Raw genomic sequence first — 21,609 nt, 5'->3', positions numbered from 1 at the left:
GAGTCGGCGGCTGCTCGCTCCCGGCCAGGCCGTTCTGCAGTCCCACCTGAACCTTCCTCTCCTTCCAGCCATTCGTTCCTGCCTTCCTCCCCCACTCGTGTAAGTCTGAATGTCGTCTGTTTGTCGGTGTTGTCCCGGGGTATACGTTAAGCCTGTTTAGATAAGTTAGTATTTGCACTGTGTCTTCTGGTCCTTCCATCTTTCTGTCTTTATTTTCGTATCTTTCCTTCTCCTTGGTTACTTTTGATTGTGTAAATAGTAGTAATAAATTCCTGTTCCTCCTTACTCTGCCTTCTTTTCTTCACATCCGTTCGTTTTAGAGGTTTCTATCATTGAACACCTGTGGCACGATTTGGCCAACGTTCAGGATCGGGTTAGTCTTTGCTAAACGACTCGAACTTCGGGTTGCTAAAATCGCTCGGCAACTAGTCCACCTAAAACCGGGGTTCGAGCGGTACTTGCCTCCCTGTTCTGCGGAGGTGCGGATAAAGGTATTCGGGATAAACCCTGGACCCATAACCCTGATCCGTTCCATCCCGCGGGAGAGCGTTACAAGTACCAGGGGCGGAGACGGTCAGCTTAACAAGACAAGGGGCTAACCACATCTTGCTAAGGGGGAAGAGCCGTACTCCGTATCCGCAACGATATATATATATATATATATATATATATATATATATATATATATATATATATATATATATACACAGTGGAACCTTGACTTACGAGTTTAATTCGTTCCGTGACCGAGCTCGTAACTCAAATTGCTCGTATCTCAAATCAAATTTCCCCATTGAAATGCATTGAAATGCTATTAATCCGTTCCAGCCCGCCAAAAACCACACCAATTTTTTTTAAAATATACAGTATATATAAAAATATCTCGCGCTTTATATTTCACCTGTATGCAGCATACAAGTTGGCAGGATGGCCTGGACTGGAGGTACGCACACTTGACTCTAAAGTCTAAACTGTCCAGCCTGGGTTTGAATCCCGACCCAGCTATAACCTGTCATGGGTGAATCACAGGCAGGGTGATTCATCAATGTGTGTACCGCTAAACTGGGCGCCCCATTTGCGTCCCATTAGTTGTTGGATGTTAAGGATCTCACCGTGTTTTCCACAAAGAGAAGGCGAGCTATCGCCGGCATTCTGAACAAGTTGTGGCCTGGCATGCTCTTCTCCTCTGCCGTTATATACGTCCTCCTCGACACCTCGCTCATGTTTTTCGACGATTGCGTGTTTTATATCCAAGCACATCATCCTCTTCTTCTTCTCAGCACTGCACTTGCCACTCACTTTCTTAGGCCCCATGGTTAAAACTAAGAAATTTTCCGAAATAACCAAAATGCGAAAAAAAAAATGCAGCGCTGTACGACAGAGATACGTACTGTACTTGCACGGCAAGATAACCACGTGACCAGAACCCACCTGGCGGCGTGAACTCGAAATAACCAAAATGCGAAAAAAAAAAATGCAGCGCTATACGACAGAGATACGTACTGTACGTGCACGGCAAGATAACCACGTGACCAGAACCCACCTGGCGGCGTGAACTCGAAATAACCAAAATGCGAAAAAAAAAATGCAGCGCTATACGACAGAGATACGTACTGTACGTGCACGGCAAGATAACCACGTGACCAGAACCCACCTGGCGGCGTGAACTCGAAATAACCAAAATGCGAAAAAAAAAAATGCAGCGCTATACGACAGAGATACGTACTGTACGTGCACGACAAGATAACCACGTGACCAGAACCCACCTGGCGGCGTGAACTCGAAATAACCAAAATGCGAAAAAAAAAAATGCAGCGCTATACGACAGAGATACGTACTGTACTTGAACGGCAAGATAACCACGTGACCGGGTGGCGAAAGCTCGTAACTCGGATCTCGGCTCGCATCTCAAAGCAATAAACCGCCGGAGCGACGGCTCGTATCTCGAAAAACTCGTAAGTTGGGGCACTCGTAAGTCAAGGTTCCACTGTATATATATATATATATATATATATATATATATATACACATACATACAACTGTGAGAAATAGTAGAAACTCTACAGTACGAGCAGGGCGTCTCATTTGCATTGAATAAATAATCGGGAGATGAAATCAGACGCGGACGTAGCTTCAGGACTTCGATCTTTAATTTGACAAGCTTTCGACCAACAAAGGTCTCTGGTGAGTCTACAAAAACAGCAGGCATGTAGATCAGTCAAGTATGTATAGTGATATGTGTGTAAGATGTGTGATATGTGTAGAAAATGCATACAAAAGGAAGAGCCACGCCAAAGCTCACTCACCGGCCCCAAGTTCAACGGAACTGAAGCGCACCTTGCAGTTACCGTTTGCATTACAGTTCCGGTGCACGTGCATTTGTATATGGTGTGGTTACCCTCTACTTTTAACCTCACCCTGAGTGCGACATTTTTAAAACTAGATATGTCCCGCCTGCTGCGTTGCATTCTACCTAACTGACTCACGCCCACAGAATAACCGAATTCGGAATTAATTTTCAAACTAAACATTTACGGTGGGGAGCATTATTTACAAAGACTAGTACTATTTTGATTATTTACACTGCTACACCCAGGACCTGTCTTTTTGGGAGACAAAAAGCAGAACTTTTGGAAAGAGGAAAGGTCATGCCATGCACTGCACTGTACCGATACACCATACCCACATGCACAGAAATGCATAATCAAATGATAAGGTGCACTAAAGAACACAAAAGCACCACCATGCACGGAAGCAATAAGCACCACCATACACAAAAAGCACCATCCAGTGCACAGTCATACATTTCAATAAGTAAATGAACTGGCATCTTCTCAGGTGGGCCGATGGCTGCTGGGCCGATGTTTCTGGGCGTTTTCCTTGCTTGCTGCCTATTTAATTTTAAAAAGGGCACAAACCGCGTCCACTCTTCCTTTAATTACGGCCAGCAGGGGCCAACTAAGGGTGGTCCACCTGCATGGCTTAGGTGCCACCTCAACCGTGGTCCGCAAGCAGATGCCGCTGGCCACAATGGCCGGTCCCCAGCAGAGGTGCCAGGCCCCAAAACGTGGGGTCCATATGTGGTGCTCGGCCACAAAAACGTGTGGTCCATAAGTGGTGTACCGGTCCAGGCAGGCAAGCAGCGAGGGTGCGGGCGCACAACTGCGACACCTGCACACTTTCCCCTCGGCACACAAAGGCCACGGTCCATGAGTGGGGAAGGAAGACAAAGTGGCAGCGTTAGCGAGGGGTAAGGTCACAAGGGTACACATCAATCAAGTTAATGCAGGACGAGGTGCGCATGGAGAGCGAAGTGAGACCGTACGTCCCCCCCCCCCCCCCCCCATCACCTAATCTACCCCTGCCCTTGCCCGGTATTTACACAATTTACAAATCCGTCGCTATCGTCTTGTCTTCCCCATTCTCTCCTAATACCAAATTCGTCATCAATCCCAATTTCTCATCACTCCCACCTAAACCAAATTTATCATCATGCAATTAAACACAATGTCACCCAAGAGGAAGAGATTCAATTAAACACAATGTCTCCCCCACGTCATGATGCGTCTTACAATCAACCAAACATTTGCCAAAACTGGTGTGGAGTCTTCTCGCCTCAGGTGAGTGGATGCGGATGGTGCGACGAGATTTTCTCCTATCTACCTTCTAAATGACATTAACACTTTTACTCTACCCGGGGTCTTTCCCTGCCAAACCATTGGCCATCTTTACTCTATGTGGTTCGAAGAACCGAACTCCCATTGAACATACTGTGGCGCTCACCAATTTGGGGTCTCACTCCCCCAATTCTACTTCCTGTGCCCTCGCACAATTTCAGGGCTGGGTCGTGTGGCTCTCCCAGCAGGTCTACTTACCTGCGCACCTCCGCCACTGCAGTTGCCTCCGGAGCTTACCTGCTCCTCACCCTAACCTACCTGGGGAAGGCCCTCTGGGTCTCTCACCCCCTCGGTGCCCTCTCTGGCACTGGGCTACCTGGGTCTGTCCTCCGGATCCTCGGGCCCCATTGAACTCTAACTCTACCTGGCTCCCAGAGCCTACCTGCGGCCTCACCTGGCCGACAGACTAACAGTGGCGGAGTGCCCAAACAATCACAAACACTAACAGGCCACACGCCCAGCCAATTTCACTCCACTAATGCACCCAACACAACACTTCTGTGCGACTACCCGCACCACAGATGCCAATATCCAACCACAATTTAACTACTCCCTCTACCTACTTTTAAACTACCCTCCCCGGGTACTCGTGAGGGGGTCCATCCTTCCCCCACTCACTCCTTCACACCATCCATTCCACACTACTCATTCCACACTCCACCCACTCCACACCATTCATTCCCTACTCAATTTATTCCATCTAACCATTCTCACTTGCCACCATGCAAGTCAATCACCCAGTGCACAATCACACCTTTCACAATACTCTGCTCATGCACTTTCTACACACACACACATCATCCTCACGAGCATTGCCTCACTTCATCACCCTCACTACAAACACCCTGCATCATCTAATCTAACTACTCCCTTCTGAAACTTGTGCTCCCCGTCTTCCCTTATACTAAGCACTCCCTCGTCGTTATCATCGATCTATTTTATTCTACGTCCCCTCTACAGGTATCATGTCGCTACTTAAATCTAAAGTTACCTATGGTCAGCTATTTCCCGATACATTAACCAAGCCCTCCCTGGCTAGGTTTTCACCGCCATACCCCATAAACTATAGCTCATGTGCCCCAAAAAAGTGAGGCGAATGGTAAAACTACCATTCGCCATCACTGCATCATATACCATTTGCCATCAATTTCACTATCCAGTCCACTGTACTATGAGCCTCGGTGCGTCAATGCCTTTTCACAGCTCGGCTTCGAAAAGCCGGCTATGTGTGCGGATGGTCAGTCTCCTGTGGTTGGGTCCGTCCGGCATCGATTCAAGGGAGGAGGTTTTGTCAGGCCAAGGCTCCAAGCACCATCTTGGCGCAAGGCCTTGCGCTTCCAAGCGCGATGGCCCAGCCTTGCCCGGCCGGAGCACCGCCACCACAAGGGGGCGCCGCTTCGACCCATCCTACCTCTCAAATCGGGCCGATCGCTTTGCCTGGCAAAGCGCGGTACAGGGCGGGGCCCGGCCCGAATTGTGCACGACGCCCCGTGCAGGGGCGAAACAGCACCGATCCCGGCCGGCCCCCGCAGCACATAAAGCCCGGCACGGACCGAGAGCTCGCGTCGGCTATACGTCGGGCTAGACGCTAACGCGGTCAGCGTCGATGCTCGACTTGCATGCTCACACGCACACGCGTTCCTTCCGTTACAAATCCCGGCGCTCCAACGCCTCTCATGCATTCCATGCATTCCTCTCGCGCATCCATTCTCCTCGCACACTCTGTTATCATACACTCCTCCGTTACACACCTCTCTCGCGCACCTTCTTGCGCACCCTCTCCCGGTACATACTCTGTACCACTCATGGGGGTGCACTCTTGCATCCACCCATTCAGCGCACACCTACCCACGGGTGTGCAAGCCCTCGTCGCACACCCAATCACGTGCTTCACCACCAACTCAGGTGTGCATTATCGCACCCGCTTCTCATCCATCTCACTCTCCGTGTCACAATCACTCCCACTATCACACTCTGTCGTGCATTCATTCTCACTTTCGCTCTCTGTAATACACTCACTCCTCGGCGCACACTTTTTTCTCACACGCGCACCATTGCCATTCACACAGCGCACCACGGACCTCCCACAAACGCCCGGGTTACGCTGGAATCCCAAGCGCGCGAAAATTCTTTTGGCGCTAAACACGTTCCCGCCAAATCTCTTAGCCCCATATACAGCCCGGCTCACCTTCGGGATTCTTCTCTCCACACGCACCTGCAAATCTTTATTTGGGTTAAGCACGGCATCACGATGCGAACACGGACTTTGCATGCATTCCATTTCTTCACCTCGCAAGTGCTTTTATAAGTCGGTCTCTTCCGCCCCAATTTCCACTATTGGTTCGATTAATTCGATTTTAATTTCTTTTTTCTCGACGACCGCTGGCGCTGATAAAATTTTCTCTACTTCGGCGGTCGCCGGCTTCCCCATACCCCGGGTCGCGATTTCTATGCCCTTCCACGTGACTTCGCTTTGCTCACGTCACCTTCGCTCACCCCGCGCTTCTCAAGCCGCGTTACCTCGTCGCGTACCCCTGCACTTTTCCCGCCTAACCTGCGGTTAACCTCCCTCACACTCCCTTGCTTCATACCGGGCTTGCCCCCTTGCCAGCCCCTCGTTAATTTCTTGGGCTTGACCATTTATGCCCTCCAATTGGCCCCCTAATTTGTCTTCGAATCCTACCAATTTATTTTCGAATCCCCCAAATTTACTGCTTAATCCCCCAAATTTACTGTCTAATCCTCCCAATTTACTTCCTAACCCCTCAAATTTACTTCTCAATTGCTCACCCAATCTATTTTCCAATCCCTCTCTATTGGCCCTCATTTCTCCCATCTCTTTACTCAATCCCCCAATTTGGCTTCCCATGTCATTTCTCAATCCGCCAATTTGGTTTCCCACTTGCTCACTATTGGCCCTCATTTCTCCCATCTCCTTACTCAATCCCCCAATTTTGCTTCCAAATTTATTAATTTCCCTGCTGGATTTGTCAGCCATCTTTTCCATATACCCCATCATTTGCGCCATAAAAAGGTCCATGTTCACTAGTGCTGCGGGCTCGGCTCTCGCCGCCATGTGCGAGGCGCCGCCATTTTGTGCGCCTGCAACCCCCACTGCCACACCCTCGTTAACTGCATCCTCCATTTCCTCCAATTGTCCCAATTCTTCCCGGGGGTCCTGGGTTGATTCTAACCCTTCCTCTATTTCCTCATTTTCCCCTACCGGCATCCGATCGCCTTGGCTATCCATGGCACGATTCAATTTAGATGGTAATAAAATTTCGGCCGCTCGTAATTTTGACCAAATTTGTTCAGATGATAAAAAATTTGGTTCGGGTCCAAATCTCACTCACAGACACCAATTGCTGCGGATCTCAAACGTCGACCTTCTCCCCTTACCAAGACGGGGTTAATCCCCTTGTCTGTTACTGACCGACGTGATCCTGAAGTTACCCCATTCCTTCCGGTCGGTATTAGGTAGGGTTGCTGGTCAATTTGGTCCTGTTACCTAATTACCAACACCGACTGTGAAGCAAGGAGATAACCTCCCACCCGAGCCGCAGCGTTAGTGCATACGCCGAGCGAAGCAAGCCGCGACTCGGGCCGTTAACAATAACTAAACCCGATTCTGAGCGGTTCCTAATCGTGCCACGTTTACCCAATTAGAGAAAAGACAAATGCGATCGGACAAGAGGAAACCAGAAAATAGGAAGAACAAAGATGGGTTTATTAATTATTCACAAGAAGGAGAAGAGGAAACGAAAGGAATATACAAGATAGGAAGAGGAAGAAGCAGCACACAGGGCAGTCTTATGGTAGTCTTATTCTTAATACCCCAGACAAACGTACACACTCACACGGGGATTGTAGATGGTTGATGGAACAGGTAGAGGGTCCGGCGATGGGGTCCAGGCTCCGGTCCAGCGGCGAAACCTGGCAGGCAGCTCCGCGTGTAGTTGAGCGCGACCGGACAGTTTTATATAGCGGGGGGAAGCTGGTGTCCTGCGTACGTAATATGTGCACACTTGTGCCAAACGCCCTCTCTCCAAAGTCCTCCTTTGATAAAGGTGCGCTCTCCCAATTGTCCAATGCAACGCGCGTTTCCCAGCGAGTCCTTAACAAGCGCTGCCATATCTCTCCTTCAAGCCAAAGGTGTGCTCTCCTGGTCAAGTCCTTTTGCAACGCGCATTCCCCAGAGAGTCCTCTCCAACAAGCGTGCCTCCGACAAGTCCCGTTACAACGCGCGTGCCTCCAACAAGTCCTCTCCAACAAGCGCGTGCGCCTCCAACAAGTCCTGTGAAAGGGCTTTGCGCTCGCTTATATAACTCGACCAGCGATCACTCCGCGAGCTCAAAAACCACGCCTGTCGGCAATGTCACCTCAGCCCTGGTTGGCTGGTGAGGGCTTACCGGCCACGCCTTTGACGACTGGATGACGTGGCCACACCTTCTTCTTGGCGCTCCGCCTCCTTTCTCTGGCCTTACCTCGTGGCTTATGGCGGTGTCTGGGCGGAAGCCCAGCGAGGCTGCGAACGCTGCTGGCAGAGGCGCGTGATAATTGGGAGGGGCCATGGGCAGACTGGAAGGCGCGTAATGGTGTCGCTTGGAGAGGGAGGTTGCAAACTGAACGGAATGGGGCCTACTTCTTATTTGATTGACACAACGCAGATTCAACTATTGGAAACACGGCCTTATCTAAAACACATACTAATGAAATAACTGAAGTCCTGTGGTGGCCTACGTGGTGCTTGTAGCCTAACTAGGGGTACTACCTTTAACCATTTAATAATGTCATATTTACACAAGTGTGGGTTCTAAAACCACAACTATATACATATATATATATATATATATATATATATATATATATATATATATATATATATATACATATATATACATACACACACACACACAGCATATTCATTTACTCTCTCTCTCTCTCTATATATATATATATATACATACACAGTTTATACGTGATGGGGGAGGGGAGAAATATGAAGCATTCACCCAAATCTGTTTTGGCAAAGCAAGGAACTATTTGATTTATCGGCTTGAACATATTTGGCACTTGCCAGTGACATGCCGTGGACCTCACTGTTAAAATGTTGTTTTTCAGCATGTTGATGCATCAACACAAATCCAACAAAAAACAGTTTGATGTAATTGATCTTGATCCATATGGAAGTCCTGTTCAGTTTTTGGATGCTGCTGTGCAAGCAGTGAAAGATGGAGGTGAGGTTTGTGACATTTTGAACAAAAATACAAATCTTTAAGTTTTATCTTTGTGTTTAAGTATGTGTTTACGTATTTGTACCCATTACAACTGAGCACTGAAGAGCAAAACGCCGTTTAAGACAACTGCACACATGTACATTAGGGTGGAGCTTAAAATTTTTTTGAAAGTCTTACCCCCTTAATCTGTTCCATATAATATAGAAACACTGTATAAAAAGTTTGAGCACTAAATTATTATGTTTAGGGGTAGCTCTTGGGCCTCAAAGATTATGAAAATTATAAAAATTCAACGAATTACGAGTATATCAGACTTTATCTTAATTTATTTTAAACAACACTCTTGAACACAGTATTTATTTTTGAACACGTTAATAGTGAATTCTTTGTTCAGTTTCTGACAGTTCATAGTATCGGTCTGACAATGTCCAGCAAACCCCAAATTTATTATTTTCATGGCATCCCGGACAGTGTATGTTTTCTGCTATCAGGGTACATTCTGCGATGGTCCTCGACAACTTGCAGCAGGAATTGCAGCTGAGTTTCATCGCGGGTTATCAACCCACTGTACTCCTGAATGAGTGCCACTCCACGTTCAGCGTAGTCATTGACAACTTTTAGAGAGTTGACTGTTTCTGCAGCCTGCTTGTAGTCGTCTCTGTCATCCCACAAGTCCGGATCAACCGCGAGAAATCCATCTGGAAGTTCCATCATTCGCAGAAGTTTCATTGACCTTGCTGTGACGAAATCTTCCAAGTTCTTGTCCTTGAATGAATCAAGAGTAACAGTGATTCGCTTGGAATGATCCTGATCTTGGTCTTCTTCATTCTTCATGGCACTCACCATCAGTCTCTTGGTTGACGAACTGACCCGACTGTCGAAGAAAGCCAAGCTAACAAGTTCCTGTGACAAGTACCACACGTGATTGGAAAACTTGCGTGATGTTGACTTTGAGATGGCTGGATGGATTGATGAGTATTCAAGCAGTGACTTCAGCAGCAGCAGGTCACTGTAAGGAGCACCTGATGCTTGAGGTGCAGAGATCCAGGCTGTCAGGTAGACACGTACTGTGAATACACACACATCACGTAATCCTCTCTTTTCTGCAGGAGTCAGTTTGAATTGAGCCTTGAACATCCAGATCTTGAGACAGTATATTACTTTGGACATCCAGCGGGCGTGGTGCATTGCTCCGGGTGACATGAATCGCACTCCTCTGGCAGGAGCAGCACCGAGAAAGACAATCACAAGTTCCAAGAATTCTTTATAATCATCTCTCGGCTGACTCTGTTCAAGATGCTTGTTGGCATAATCGATAGTGCCTTGCTTTATGTCTTCCACTAGACTTGCCACATCATCAGCTGCAATCCCTGGTTCATACTTGGCCGTGTCTATGAATCCCCAGTATTCCTGGAAGCGTTTGAAGAGTGGAACCTCGGGAGAAGATTTGGCTCCCAATCCCATACACACTTGGAACACTGCACCAATTATCAATTCCATAATGTGATGCCTGCAAGCTAGTGACAAGAGCTCCTTCTCAAGCTTCTGCTCTAGGAGGACACAGGCACCAGTGATCCGACCAGTGTTTGAGCTGGTCGTGTCAAAACACATAGCTCGGATGCTGTCGGCTACGCCCCAGTCTTCAATGGCTCCAAAGACAGCAGCAGCCTGAGCCTCGCCTGTTCCAGATGGAAGCTTGGCAACTGTGAGTAGCTGAGAAACTCCTTTCCCTGAAACCAATACTGGCAGGCGATCAACCTTCTCTTTTCCAATTAGATCAAGGATCAGTTTGCCGTCCCAGTGAACAACAAGGGGAACGTTACCCTGAAACTCCGCCTTTATATTTGCAGATCTCTGGACTCGGTGTTGTACTCTTTGTCGGCGAATTGAGTCTCTGTTTAGAGCAAGTTCATCAATGTTCTGTCCCAAGCTTTTGGCAGTTTCTGCTATAACAAAAACGGCTTTGCGGTCTGACACTTTTGTGCGATCTAGAGCGGCTGCGAGTTCTTCAGTAACGACAGTTTTTCGCCCCCTCTTTCTTTTTCGTGTCTGAAATGTGATGCCTCCAGCAGCTCCCTCACTTGCATTGTCCCCAGTTTCCATCTTTTCACTATCTTCTGCTGAGCTGTTTTCAGATTCAGAACCAGATGAAATCAGTTCAGCTGTAGAAGCTGCTAACTGTTTCATTTGCTCCATTCGCTGTCGCCTGGCAAGCATTTCCTCCTCTCTTTTGGACGCCGTTTTCTCCTTCGCAGCAAGCTTTACATCTACTCCAGCCAGCGACCCCCTTCTTCCCTTTTCTCGCAGGGCTAACAAGAAATCCTTGTCTTCTTGTAATACTGACGTATTGGTCAGAGCATCAGCGTGAGCGACATCAAAAAGGTCTTCAAGCCTGGAAACAAAAGCCGACTCTCTCGCGAGTTGAGTTGGTGACGTTCGCGCTTTGTTCTTTTTCAGAAGACGCCATTCTTCAAATGTCTGCTCAAGCCTTTTTTGGCAGTTTTGATGAGCTCTCATCGGGATTCTAGCTTTCTTCCAAAAGTTAGCTATTTCCGTGATGGTAACATCCGACGATTGTCTTACGGTCTCCTTCAGATCGAGATGGTGATGTAGGAAGAATCCAAGAGCCATACGCAATGATGGCAACTTGCTGCCACTTAATTCAGTCACAGAGTCGCCAAGGAGATACAACTTGGTTTGAGATCTTGTTGCTTTTTCCACAGATGACATTTTCAATCAGATATGAATCTGAAAGAAGTAGAACATAGCATTAAGAAATTAAGAATCAAGAAAATTCAAACAGTTCTATTAATAACTGAGCAGTGAGCACAATAATATATAAAAATATAACCACCTTTAGAGGCCATTTTTCCCCGCAAAGCGGGGGTTGGCCTTTTTCGGGAACCGTGGTTGTTGTTGTTTTTTTCGGTCCCCTTTTTGAAGCAATGTTTTACGGCCGAATGCCCTTTCCTGACGCCAACCCTTTTTGCCGCCTTTAACGACAAACAGGGAATTACCAGTGAACTGGTACTCAATTGGCCGACCTCAGAAGGATGACAGGCTGAGTCAACCCCCCTGGCGTTAATTCAGCGATCGACCGGGATTCGAACCCAGGATCCTTGGATCCTAAGCTGGCACCTTAGCCGCTAGCCCAACACCAGAGCACAATGCCTCAAGCAATTACACAAACATACTGCTGCAACAGTGTTGCAGCTGTTGCTTAGTCAGCATAGTCAGTCCATTGAGTCCAAACAGTAAACAAGTCTGAACATGTCTGGAATATAAATTCATGGAAAATTTGCATTATCAATTTATCAGCAAAACAATGGGATTCGGATGATTGGTTGGATAATAGATATGAACCAGTTGAACCACAATGATTATGCTTCTATAATCTGTGATAATATTATACCATGTTTATACACCCATTATGTCTGTGATTCTCTGCAAAGCCTGTGATAACTTCGTTTTTATTTTCAAATAGTGTTCTGTGATACACCTATGTGCAGTGTTTACTTTTAGATACTATGGTGATAAGCGTTCCCAGGTCAGCGCTACATCTCATTTTAGCATTTATTGTCTAGCAGACTCTAGCTCAACGAACATTTTACTCTTTTATTATAACAGATATTGTGTATGTACAATGTACATATTACTACTGTAATTATTTATTTAATGGAGCACAGAGTTTTATAACTTAAAGGTTTTATCTGTGTTCCCAGTAATTAATTTTACCACAATGATTGCATGTTGTGTGTATGATGATAGGAGAGAGTGTCAATTTACTTAGTAGTTGAAATTGGGTTCTTAATTTATCAACAGAATTAATCTATTATCAGTAGTATGCGAAATAAAAGGGCGGCCGCAGCTTTGGGGTATCAGAAACTTTACCAGCATTGAGCTACCCCTAAATATTGTTCAATTGTGCTCATATTTTGCCTGAATTTTTATTTCATATATAGGAACAAATTGAGAGGGTAATAAGATCATATTTCAAAAGTTCAAAAATAAGCTGCACCCTGATGTACATGTGGGGGCAGCAGTCAGCACCCCCGTTTCCCCGTCTCCCCAGGAAGAATCCCAGGATGCACTGGAACTGTTTACAAGAGGTTTATTATAGAATCACTAATAACGTGCACGGAATATTTCAGTCTATGAGCCAAGGGGACAAGTCCCCCTCTCACAAGAGACTGCCTCGATGCCATACACCGAAATCTTCAAGTTCTCCGGCCACACCCGGTCATATACATAGTCCACACCATTACCCCCTACCCCCTCCCCTCATCCCATACTGAGAAATCAAAGAGGTGGCCAAGACAGTAAGGAGGGAGAGACAAGGACACTGGGAGAAAGATAAGAATGCTTGACCACCATAAGAACCCATTCCAGGGTGAAATGCTTACAATATTTTGGCCTTGACAGCAATAGTGGCTGGCTGGCAGGCGGAGAGACAATACACAAACATGTCTGCTTCCCGCCCTGCGTGGACCTCCCACGGGGAGATCGTCTGGCATGGAATGGAAATGTCATTTATGATCTTCGACTGCCCTCCAGAGGATTGGTAGGGTATAGCGGGGAGAAATACTCATTATTCTGGCGTAACAGCGCTGGGAGTATTTAGTAACCTCATCCCTGCCGCCACATACATTCTCGCCACCATGTGATGTGTGTGATGCAGCTGCTGGGCTTACCTGAACGATCATGTATACCCATTACCCACCATGCTTAAAAATGTGTCTCACCATTCCAAAATTATTTGGATGTCATCCTTTGTGCAAAATTAGACAACCGTAAAATCCAGGTGGGTTTGATTGCAACAAAAATGCAGAATGCCGTGACACGACTGTTCCACGAAGCACCCATCTTCTGGTATCCGTTTCCACTCCTCCCGAAATAAACTGAACATCAAAATAAACTTATCACTTTCATTTTTTTTAAATGTGCAGCTTTACAAACACGTTTCTTCAATTGTAATGGCTGATTATGATTCTGATGAAGCAACCACAAACACATGAGATACTGCTGCACATACAAATGGGAGAACAGACCTGGAAGAAGTTGCTGTCTTCTGAGAAACTGATGGGTGGTTCAATGTTTGGATTAGGAGTTTGCCAGTTTGAACAGAATCAGGGACTGTCTTGAAAGTCGAGCTGCGTTTGTGAAGATGTCTTCCAGAAGCGCAGCTCTCTGAGGTCAGTACATGGACATTGTGGGCATCCTGCATAGGTTTGTCAGGGCAGAGCGCACTGGTAACTGGGCAATACACCTGTAGGCCATTTCAGAAACCTTATCTGGCAGCATCAGGCCACATCCTATGCAAAAAAAAAACTGAGGGTATATCTGCAGTAGATTCCAATGTTCAAGCTCAATGTCCTGATCTCCAAAAATGATTTGAAGAGGGTTTTCATGTGGGGAGAAGAAGTGATCATATGTGGTCTGTTCTTTCCTCAGATCTCATAATCAAACAGGTGTTGATGAGCATGAAGACTAGCAGGTCGTCACGAGAGGGCAAGGAATGACAGAGCTATGGTATCTGATGTGACTGCTCTCCATGCCTGCCTGTGCAGAAGTTAACATAGCTCATGGGGGTGAACTGCAACACAGGAGAACAGAACAAGGACATGATGAGCGTTAGATAAGGCCGCAACTAGAAGATGCATGCAAACAGTTCTCCACTGTCTCCAGGCACTAAATCCTTTCTGCTCTGACCCAAGTCTGCGGAACTGAACGTTGTCACTGGGATCCACGCACATCATACCGTCAACGTCGACACAGTAAAGGCAGTTGGACACACGATTCTGAAGTCCATGGATGGGAAAACTGCTGCAGAGTATACTTTCAGGAGGAAAGACAAGGTTGTCAATCTCGACATAAAATCGTCTGTCAAGATTGACTGCGATGAAATTATGGTCGACCCAGAACTCCTATTCTAGACTATCAGATTATCTCGAATCAGCCTTCAGGTATGAGCTGTGCAGTCACCCACCGAACCTCTTTGATTGATCTCTGCTGCTTTGAGAACCACCAAAGCTAGCCCTACCTGATGCCATCTGGGGTCTTCCGACACCTGTGGTGACTGGTTATGCCCAGTATGTCTTGGATGGTGAGGCATTGCTTCAGCGCAGGCCATGGTCATGTGGAGTCACAAAGACATTTGCAATTTAGTACACTGAGTATGTGACATAGGTATGGAGAAGCCAATGTCGTGTTTGATGCCTACGGCAACACATCCATGAAGGACATGACACACCAGAAACGATCCAAAGGAAATGCTGGCGCAACCATGATATTTACGGTAGACATGCATATCACCTTGAAGAATGATCAATTTATGGCCAATAAGCAAAACAAGCAACGATTTATCAACATACTGAGTGAAGGGCTTCGGAAGACGAACTGTCAGACACACCATGCTTCAGGAGATGACTATCCCTTTGTTGTGCAGAAGGCTATGGATTGTGCTACGATCACCAACAGTGTGCTGATTGGCGATGACACTAACCTCCTTGACCTGTGCTAGCATGCTATCTTCTCATGACCTGTTCTTCCTCCCAGAGCCTAAGAAGAACACAAAACCTCACATCTTGAACATCAAGGTGGTCAAGGAACAACTTGGTCCGGACACATGCAAACACATCCTCTTCCTCCATGCTGTCATTGGATGTGACAATGACGACCTGATGATTCTCCCCTTTACGGATATAGGGAAAGGAGCTTCCCTCAATAAATTCAAGACAAGCAGTCACTTCTGTGAGCAAGCCAAGGTGTTTGATTCACAATCACACCAGCGATTCAAATCACAGTCCCTGTTCTTTACTGTTGTACTTGTGTGCTTCCCTCTCTCCCCCCATCTTGTCTCCCGCTCCCTTTATCATATGTTTCATTCGCAGTTTGTTTTTATGCGATTTAATGTTAGCTCTTACACGAGCCTCGATCTTGTATGCAAAAAAAGAAAGAAAAAAAGTCAGCTTCTACCCGATTATGTTGTAGCTGCAGGAGAGAAAGCCTTGGTGATCCTCTACAATGGGAAACCCAGTGAAAAGCTAGACTCTCTCCAGCACAAGCCGTTTTGTGAGCAGGTTCCTGCACTTCTCACATTCAACCACAGAGATTACCACGTCCATCAGCAGCAGCAAAGTACCACAGCCTCCGCGTGTACTTTCAGGTTCAAGAGTGGAAGGGATCTGGGGATGGACTCCTTCCAAAAGAGTGGGGAAGGCGGGAGAGTGAAGATGGGCTTGTCCCTCCCCAGGCAGACCTACCTCCTGCTCCGAAGGAGCTGTTGCAGTCCATCGGGTGCAAATGCCAGACCGACTGCAGCAGCTTGAGGTGCACAGGCAAGAAGCATGACATAGAGTGTACTTCTGCTTATGGAAACTGCAGAGGATCTGGTTGCACAAACACAACACAGCCGGCATTTGGTGAAGATGCAGATGATGACATTGTTGGCTTCTGAATGGATCTTGTACATTGACACAGGTTACCCATGGTAGGGAGTTGCTGGTGATATGGCAGCTGCTCATCTTCTATGCAGATCTATGCTTCTCTTGCATAATATAACATGTACATGTTCACTGTCAAGTTCTCCACAGACTCTGTTGTATTCTGAAAGCTCTCAGTATTGTGAAGGTTTTCAGTATTATGCGTGCAATTTGGTATTAGGTCTTACCATGACTTGTCCTACCAGTTGTTGTTCAATATTTGTATTTTAATTTCACAATTAGTTTGCGCAATGGCAATCTGCAATAATTGCAAATGGTCTTCAGTGTTTTATTTCATGGGCTTGGCCACCAAGCCATATTTGTACATTTTTGTTTGAACATAAATGTTCACTTTTTCATCACCACGTTTGTAATCGGTGGCAGAGCTGTTACAATGACCTTTCGTATTCGATTATAACCTCTAGCAAAGAAAGAAAAAAGTTCATCCCTCATTTATGGATATTGTTTCATTGTAAAATATAATGTTTGTTTTCATTGTGAGACAGAATTGCAAATGCCTCCACTTGGCTAGTATTACGAGTCGGCTATGCCGGGAAGCATTCGACTTCGACAAGAGTTTGGACGTCTTATTTTATGAAACACTCTGCCACAGCGACATCCTTGTTCACTCGATGCCTTTACTTGGAATTCCTGAAACAAAAACAAGAGTATAACAAACGTGATATTTGTTACACGTTGATAACTAATGACAGCTATACTTGCGATAATGGCGACATTTTACTAATCCACAATTGGGGTGCGACAACTTTTGAGATGATTCCGTAGTAACAAGAAAATGTTTTGTGAGAATAAAAATGTCATTTCCTCACCATTATTAAAACAACCATGTAAAAATGTGTGTATTTCTCATTGTTGTTAACACTAAACTCTATGTTCTGCATATAATGTAACAACGAAACTTGTGTCATTGTGAGGAAAGCTTCATCACACAAAGCCGTCACAAGTCAATCTCATTTGGATCATGACATCCGTCACAAAACTAACAATTGCACAAACCTGAAAGGTGCTGCTCCAGCATGAAGTTCACTGATAAAATGTATGTCGTCTGAAACTGAATCATTGGTCAGAAATAACTTGTTTGTTTTGCTGGTGCTTTGTAGGATTGTTGTGTGTGACTTGCACTGACATGGCAGTTTTGGCTGGAAATGCTTCAGAAACCTGCTATTCCAAGTATGGTGCAATGTCACTGAAAGCCAAGTTTTGCCACGAAATGGTAAATCATTTTCTTTCACCACACAACTTGCTTGATTTATTTTTACGTTTTCTTCCTCATTTTTTTCCCTTAATTTTAACTTCCAAGGCAAAGACATCACATGAAACATGGCATTGCTTTTTGTTATTTTCCTCTAAATTTGGATCAATGTTTTTTTTTTCCTTTGGAGATCAACCTTGGCTCACTTTTGTCTGTGCTGCTGTGCCGTCCGAGCCAAACGTGAGGTTTTTCTTGAGGGCTGGTCAGAGGCCAGTCAATCTCGTTCACCCTGTGCTTTGCGTGGAAGCCTGCTTCTTGTCTGGTCACTTGATTTAACAACTCGTCGTTTGTGTATGTCTTGTGACACCTACCTCAAGCTCTCTCCTCGTCACTTTATTCTGCTGCTCGTCACTTCTCTGGTCACTTGATTCTGCTGCTTGTTGTTTGTCTTGTCAATTAATTCTGCTGCTCATCGCTTGTCTGGTCACTTGATTCTGCTGCTCATCGCTTCTCTGGTCACTTCATTCTGCTGCTCGTCGTTTGTCTGGTCACTTGATTCTGCTGCTCGTCGCTTGTCTGGTCACTTGATTCTGCTGCTCGTCGCTTGTCTGATCACTTGATTTTGCTGCTCGTCGCTTGCGTACTTGTGACACGACCTCAAGACGTTCTGTCCTCGTCACTTGATTCTGCTGCTCGTGGTTTATTTATTTTTTCTTTTTTTGTATACATAATCGGGGCTCGTGTAAGAGCTAACACATTGAACATGAAAACTTGCACAGACACATAAAGCATACAATTAAGGGAGCGGGAGACAGGGGAGAGAGAGGGAAGCACACAAGCACATTTCCACTTCTCGGAATTTCAGGAAAGAAGTTGGAGATTGAAAGAGGCGTATTTGGGGTGTTTTAACGGGGGTAGAAAAGGTAAAGGTTTTGGATGGCGTAAGATAAGAGATGGTGGTGAACAGCTGTTTTAAAGACCTGGAGGGAGGAGTGGGATTGAAGGGAGTGGGGGAGTTTGTTACAGAGGCAGGAGAAAAGAGCAATGAAAGAGTGAAGGTGAGCAAAGAGTCTTGATTTTGGCAGTTTCACCAGAAGAGGGTTGCTGGCAGATCTTGTGCATCCTGCAGGGATATTTGGAGTACAGAGCACAGACAGAGCAGGGGGAGAAAGGCCGAAGAGGAGTCGGTAGAAGACAGAAAGACCACCAACTTGCCTGCGGTGAGCGAGTGATAGGCCCTCAGAATCAGCTTCATCGTGGGAGATACCAATGATTCTGAATGCTTTGGTTTCTACGGCGTGAAGCCGAGCTAGGTGTGAGGCAGGAGCACCAGCCAAGAGGGGAGAGCAGCATTCCATCAAGCTGCAATGAAAGCTTTGTATGTGGTGAGGAGCTCAGGTGTGCCAAGAAAGGACTTCACACGATGGAGGATGCCCAGTCGGTGACTGGCTTTGGAGGCCAGCTTGGAAATGTGGTTTTCTCAGGAAAGATCATGGCAGATAGTGAGACCCAAAAGCTTGAGTGACAGAACTACTGGGAGAGGATTGTTGAGAAAGTGGATGGGAGGGTTTTCCAGGCAGTCTTTTTGGAGAGACAAAGTTAGTATGTGAGATTTGTCAGGATTGAAAGACATGTGCCACTTGTTTGACCATTTTGTGGTTTTATCCAGGTCTGCAGAGAGTGAAGAGGCTGCAGATTGCCGATCTGAGGGTTGAGATATGGATCGACAGAGAGTGGAGTCATCAGCAAAGAGATAGAGAGGATTTTCCAGAGCGTAAGAGAGATCATTGATGAAGACCCAAAAAAGCACAAGGCCCAGAACACTGCTTTGGGGAACTCCAGCCTGGACAGGAATGGGAGATGAGAGAATTCCATTCAGGGCCACATGTTGATTGCGACTGGAGAGGAAGTCCACAAGCCCAGCGTGGAGGTTTCCATGGATACCATAGGAGGAGAGTTTGGTGAGCAGAGCAGGGTGCCAGACCGTATCGAAGGCACGAGATATGTCAAGGGAGACAGCTATAATTTCCTTTTTGGCATTAAGGACCTCCATCCATTGTTGAGACAGCAGAAGCAGCATGTCCAGAGTAGAATGACCTGGTCTGAATCCATATTGATGATCTGAGATCAAGCCATTGGAGAAGAGGAAGGATTTAATATCAGTAGCGATGATGGATTCCATGACCTTGCTGATAATTGTGAGCAGGCTGATTGGTCTGTAGTTGCAAGGATTTGTTTTTGCATCTTTTTTGTGTAAAGTGGTAATGTTTGCTGATTTCCAAGATGCTGGCAGATGACCTTGAGCAAAAGAGAGGGTGAAGAGAACAGAGAGGGTGAGATAGAGCAGCATAGCAAATGCTGCGGGCAGAGATATGTAGATGACTGAGTCAATTACCCAGCAATGGTCTGTTTGACTTCCAGTCCCTTGAGCGACGAGGCTTGCTTCGATCTCTCCACGGCATCAAAGTTTGAGTGTTTTCCCGTTCGTGTCTTTGTCAAATTTTCGTTGGGTATTTTGTTGTGTATGTGTTATTGTGTGTTTCTATTTGGTTTTGGTTTTGTAGTTGTTGCAAATTTGTGTGCAATTAGTCGTTTTTTTTTTTTCGCGCGTCGTGCACGGCCTGGTTGAGATGGTTTGGTCATGTGTTGAGGAAGGGTGAAAGTGACTGGTTGAGAAGAGTGATGGAAATGAATGTAGAAGGAAGTAGAAGACGGGGAAGACCGAGAAAGACTTGGCTAAAGATGGTGGAAGAAGAAATGCGGGCAAGGGGGTTAACAAGGAGAGATGCAGAAAATAGGGCAAAATGGAGAAGATTGTCATGGGGACCGCAAGGCTCACCCCCGCTCTTGCAGGGAAAATGGCCTTTAAAATGCATGTTGTTGTTGTTGTTGTTGTTGTTGTGCGCGGCCTGGTCTCTCCGGGCTCCCTCCCCCCCGTCAGTGTTTTGTGAATATGGGTTCTTTCCTTCATAATATTTGCTTGTTTCTTTGATTTTCTTTTCTTCCCCCTACCTCTCACGAACATCTTACCCTTTGTCCAGCGTTTTGAAAACAGAACAAACAAATAAACAAACAAACAAAAAAATTCTATATTAATTCTTTCTCTCCTCCCGGACACGTGCTTGTTCGCTCTCCTCCTCGTCTCGACTTGTGCTCCGTCCCCTATATCTCGTTTTTCTTCCACCTCTACTCCTGCTTTCTCAAATCGACGGTCTCACTTAGAGACTTTTCCCAGATTGTTTTTCATGGTTTTGTTTAAATATTATTTAAATATGTTTAAACCGCAGCCGTGATGCTGACGCCGCCCTCCCCGTGACTAGAGTGAGTTATAGGTTGATGATGGTGAAAATGATGATTGGAAAGCTCTTGGTGAACGTCATCTCGGGATATGCTCCGCAGGTTGGTCGAAGCGATGAAGAGAAAGACAAGTTCTGGTGTGCGATAGAGAAGCTGATGGAAAACGTGAAAGATGAGGAAGTTGTTGTGGTAGGATGAGACATAAATGGACATGTGGGAAGGAGTATGGATGGTTTTGACGGAGTTCATGGGGGTTACGGATATGGTGTGAGAAATGGAGAAGGTGAAAGGATTTTGGAGTTTGCTGATGGACCTGATTTGTTGATTTGTAATACTCAGTTCCAGAAAGAGGATAATAAGCTTGTTACATACACGTCAGGTGGGTCGACTACAACCGTTGACTACCTGATGGTGCGTAGGCGAGATAGGGGGCACCTCCGGGACACAAAGGTGATCCTGGGGGAGGAGGCTGTTTCACAGCACCACTTGGTTGTCTGCGACATAAGGGTGAAAGGTGCGAGGAGAGCCCGGCGGGTGAAGTACCAACCCAGAATGAAGGTGTGGAGGTTGAAAGAGGTGACAGTAAGGGAGGCATTAAAAGAGAGGCTGAGTAGGGTCGAGGATGATGTGGTTGAGCTTGAAAGTGGTTGGATGTCAATGAAAGCTAGTCTGTTGGGAGCCGTTGGTGAGGTATGTGGATGGAC

The 21,609-nt window shown here is 46.2% G+C and overlaps 1 protein-coding gene across 8 annotated transcripts in view; it reads left to right on the top strand.

Moving 5' to 3' along the window:
* Positions 1 to 21,609, top strand: part of TRMT1 (tRNA methyltransferase 1) — a 193,448-nt gene that overhangs the window by 47,611 nt on the left and 124,228 nt on the right. For all 8 annotated transcript variants that reach the window (XM_078777475.1, XM_078777474.1, XM_068117983.2 and 5 more), the window contains exons 6-7: positions 8,799 to 8,914; positions 17,517 to 17,629. In XM_078777475.1, the coding sequence (XP_078633601.1) occupies positions 8,799 to 8,914; positions 17,517 to 17,629 (229 nt within the window). The remainder of the gene's footprint in view (positions 1 to 8,798; positions 8,915 to 17,516; positions 17,630 to 21,609) is intronic.

This window comes from Myxine glutinosa, chromosome 5 (genome assembly GCF_964187855.1).
Source record: "Myxine glutinosa chromosome 5, kmMyxGlut1.1, whole genome shotgun sequence".
NCBI lineage: Eukaryota > Metazoa > Chordata > Myxini > Myxiniformes > Myxinidae > Myxine > Myxine glutinosa.
Note: the sequence above shows the minus strand (reverse complement) of the source record. Positions and strands in the feature narration are given on the sequence as shown.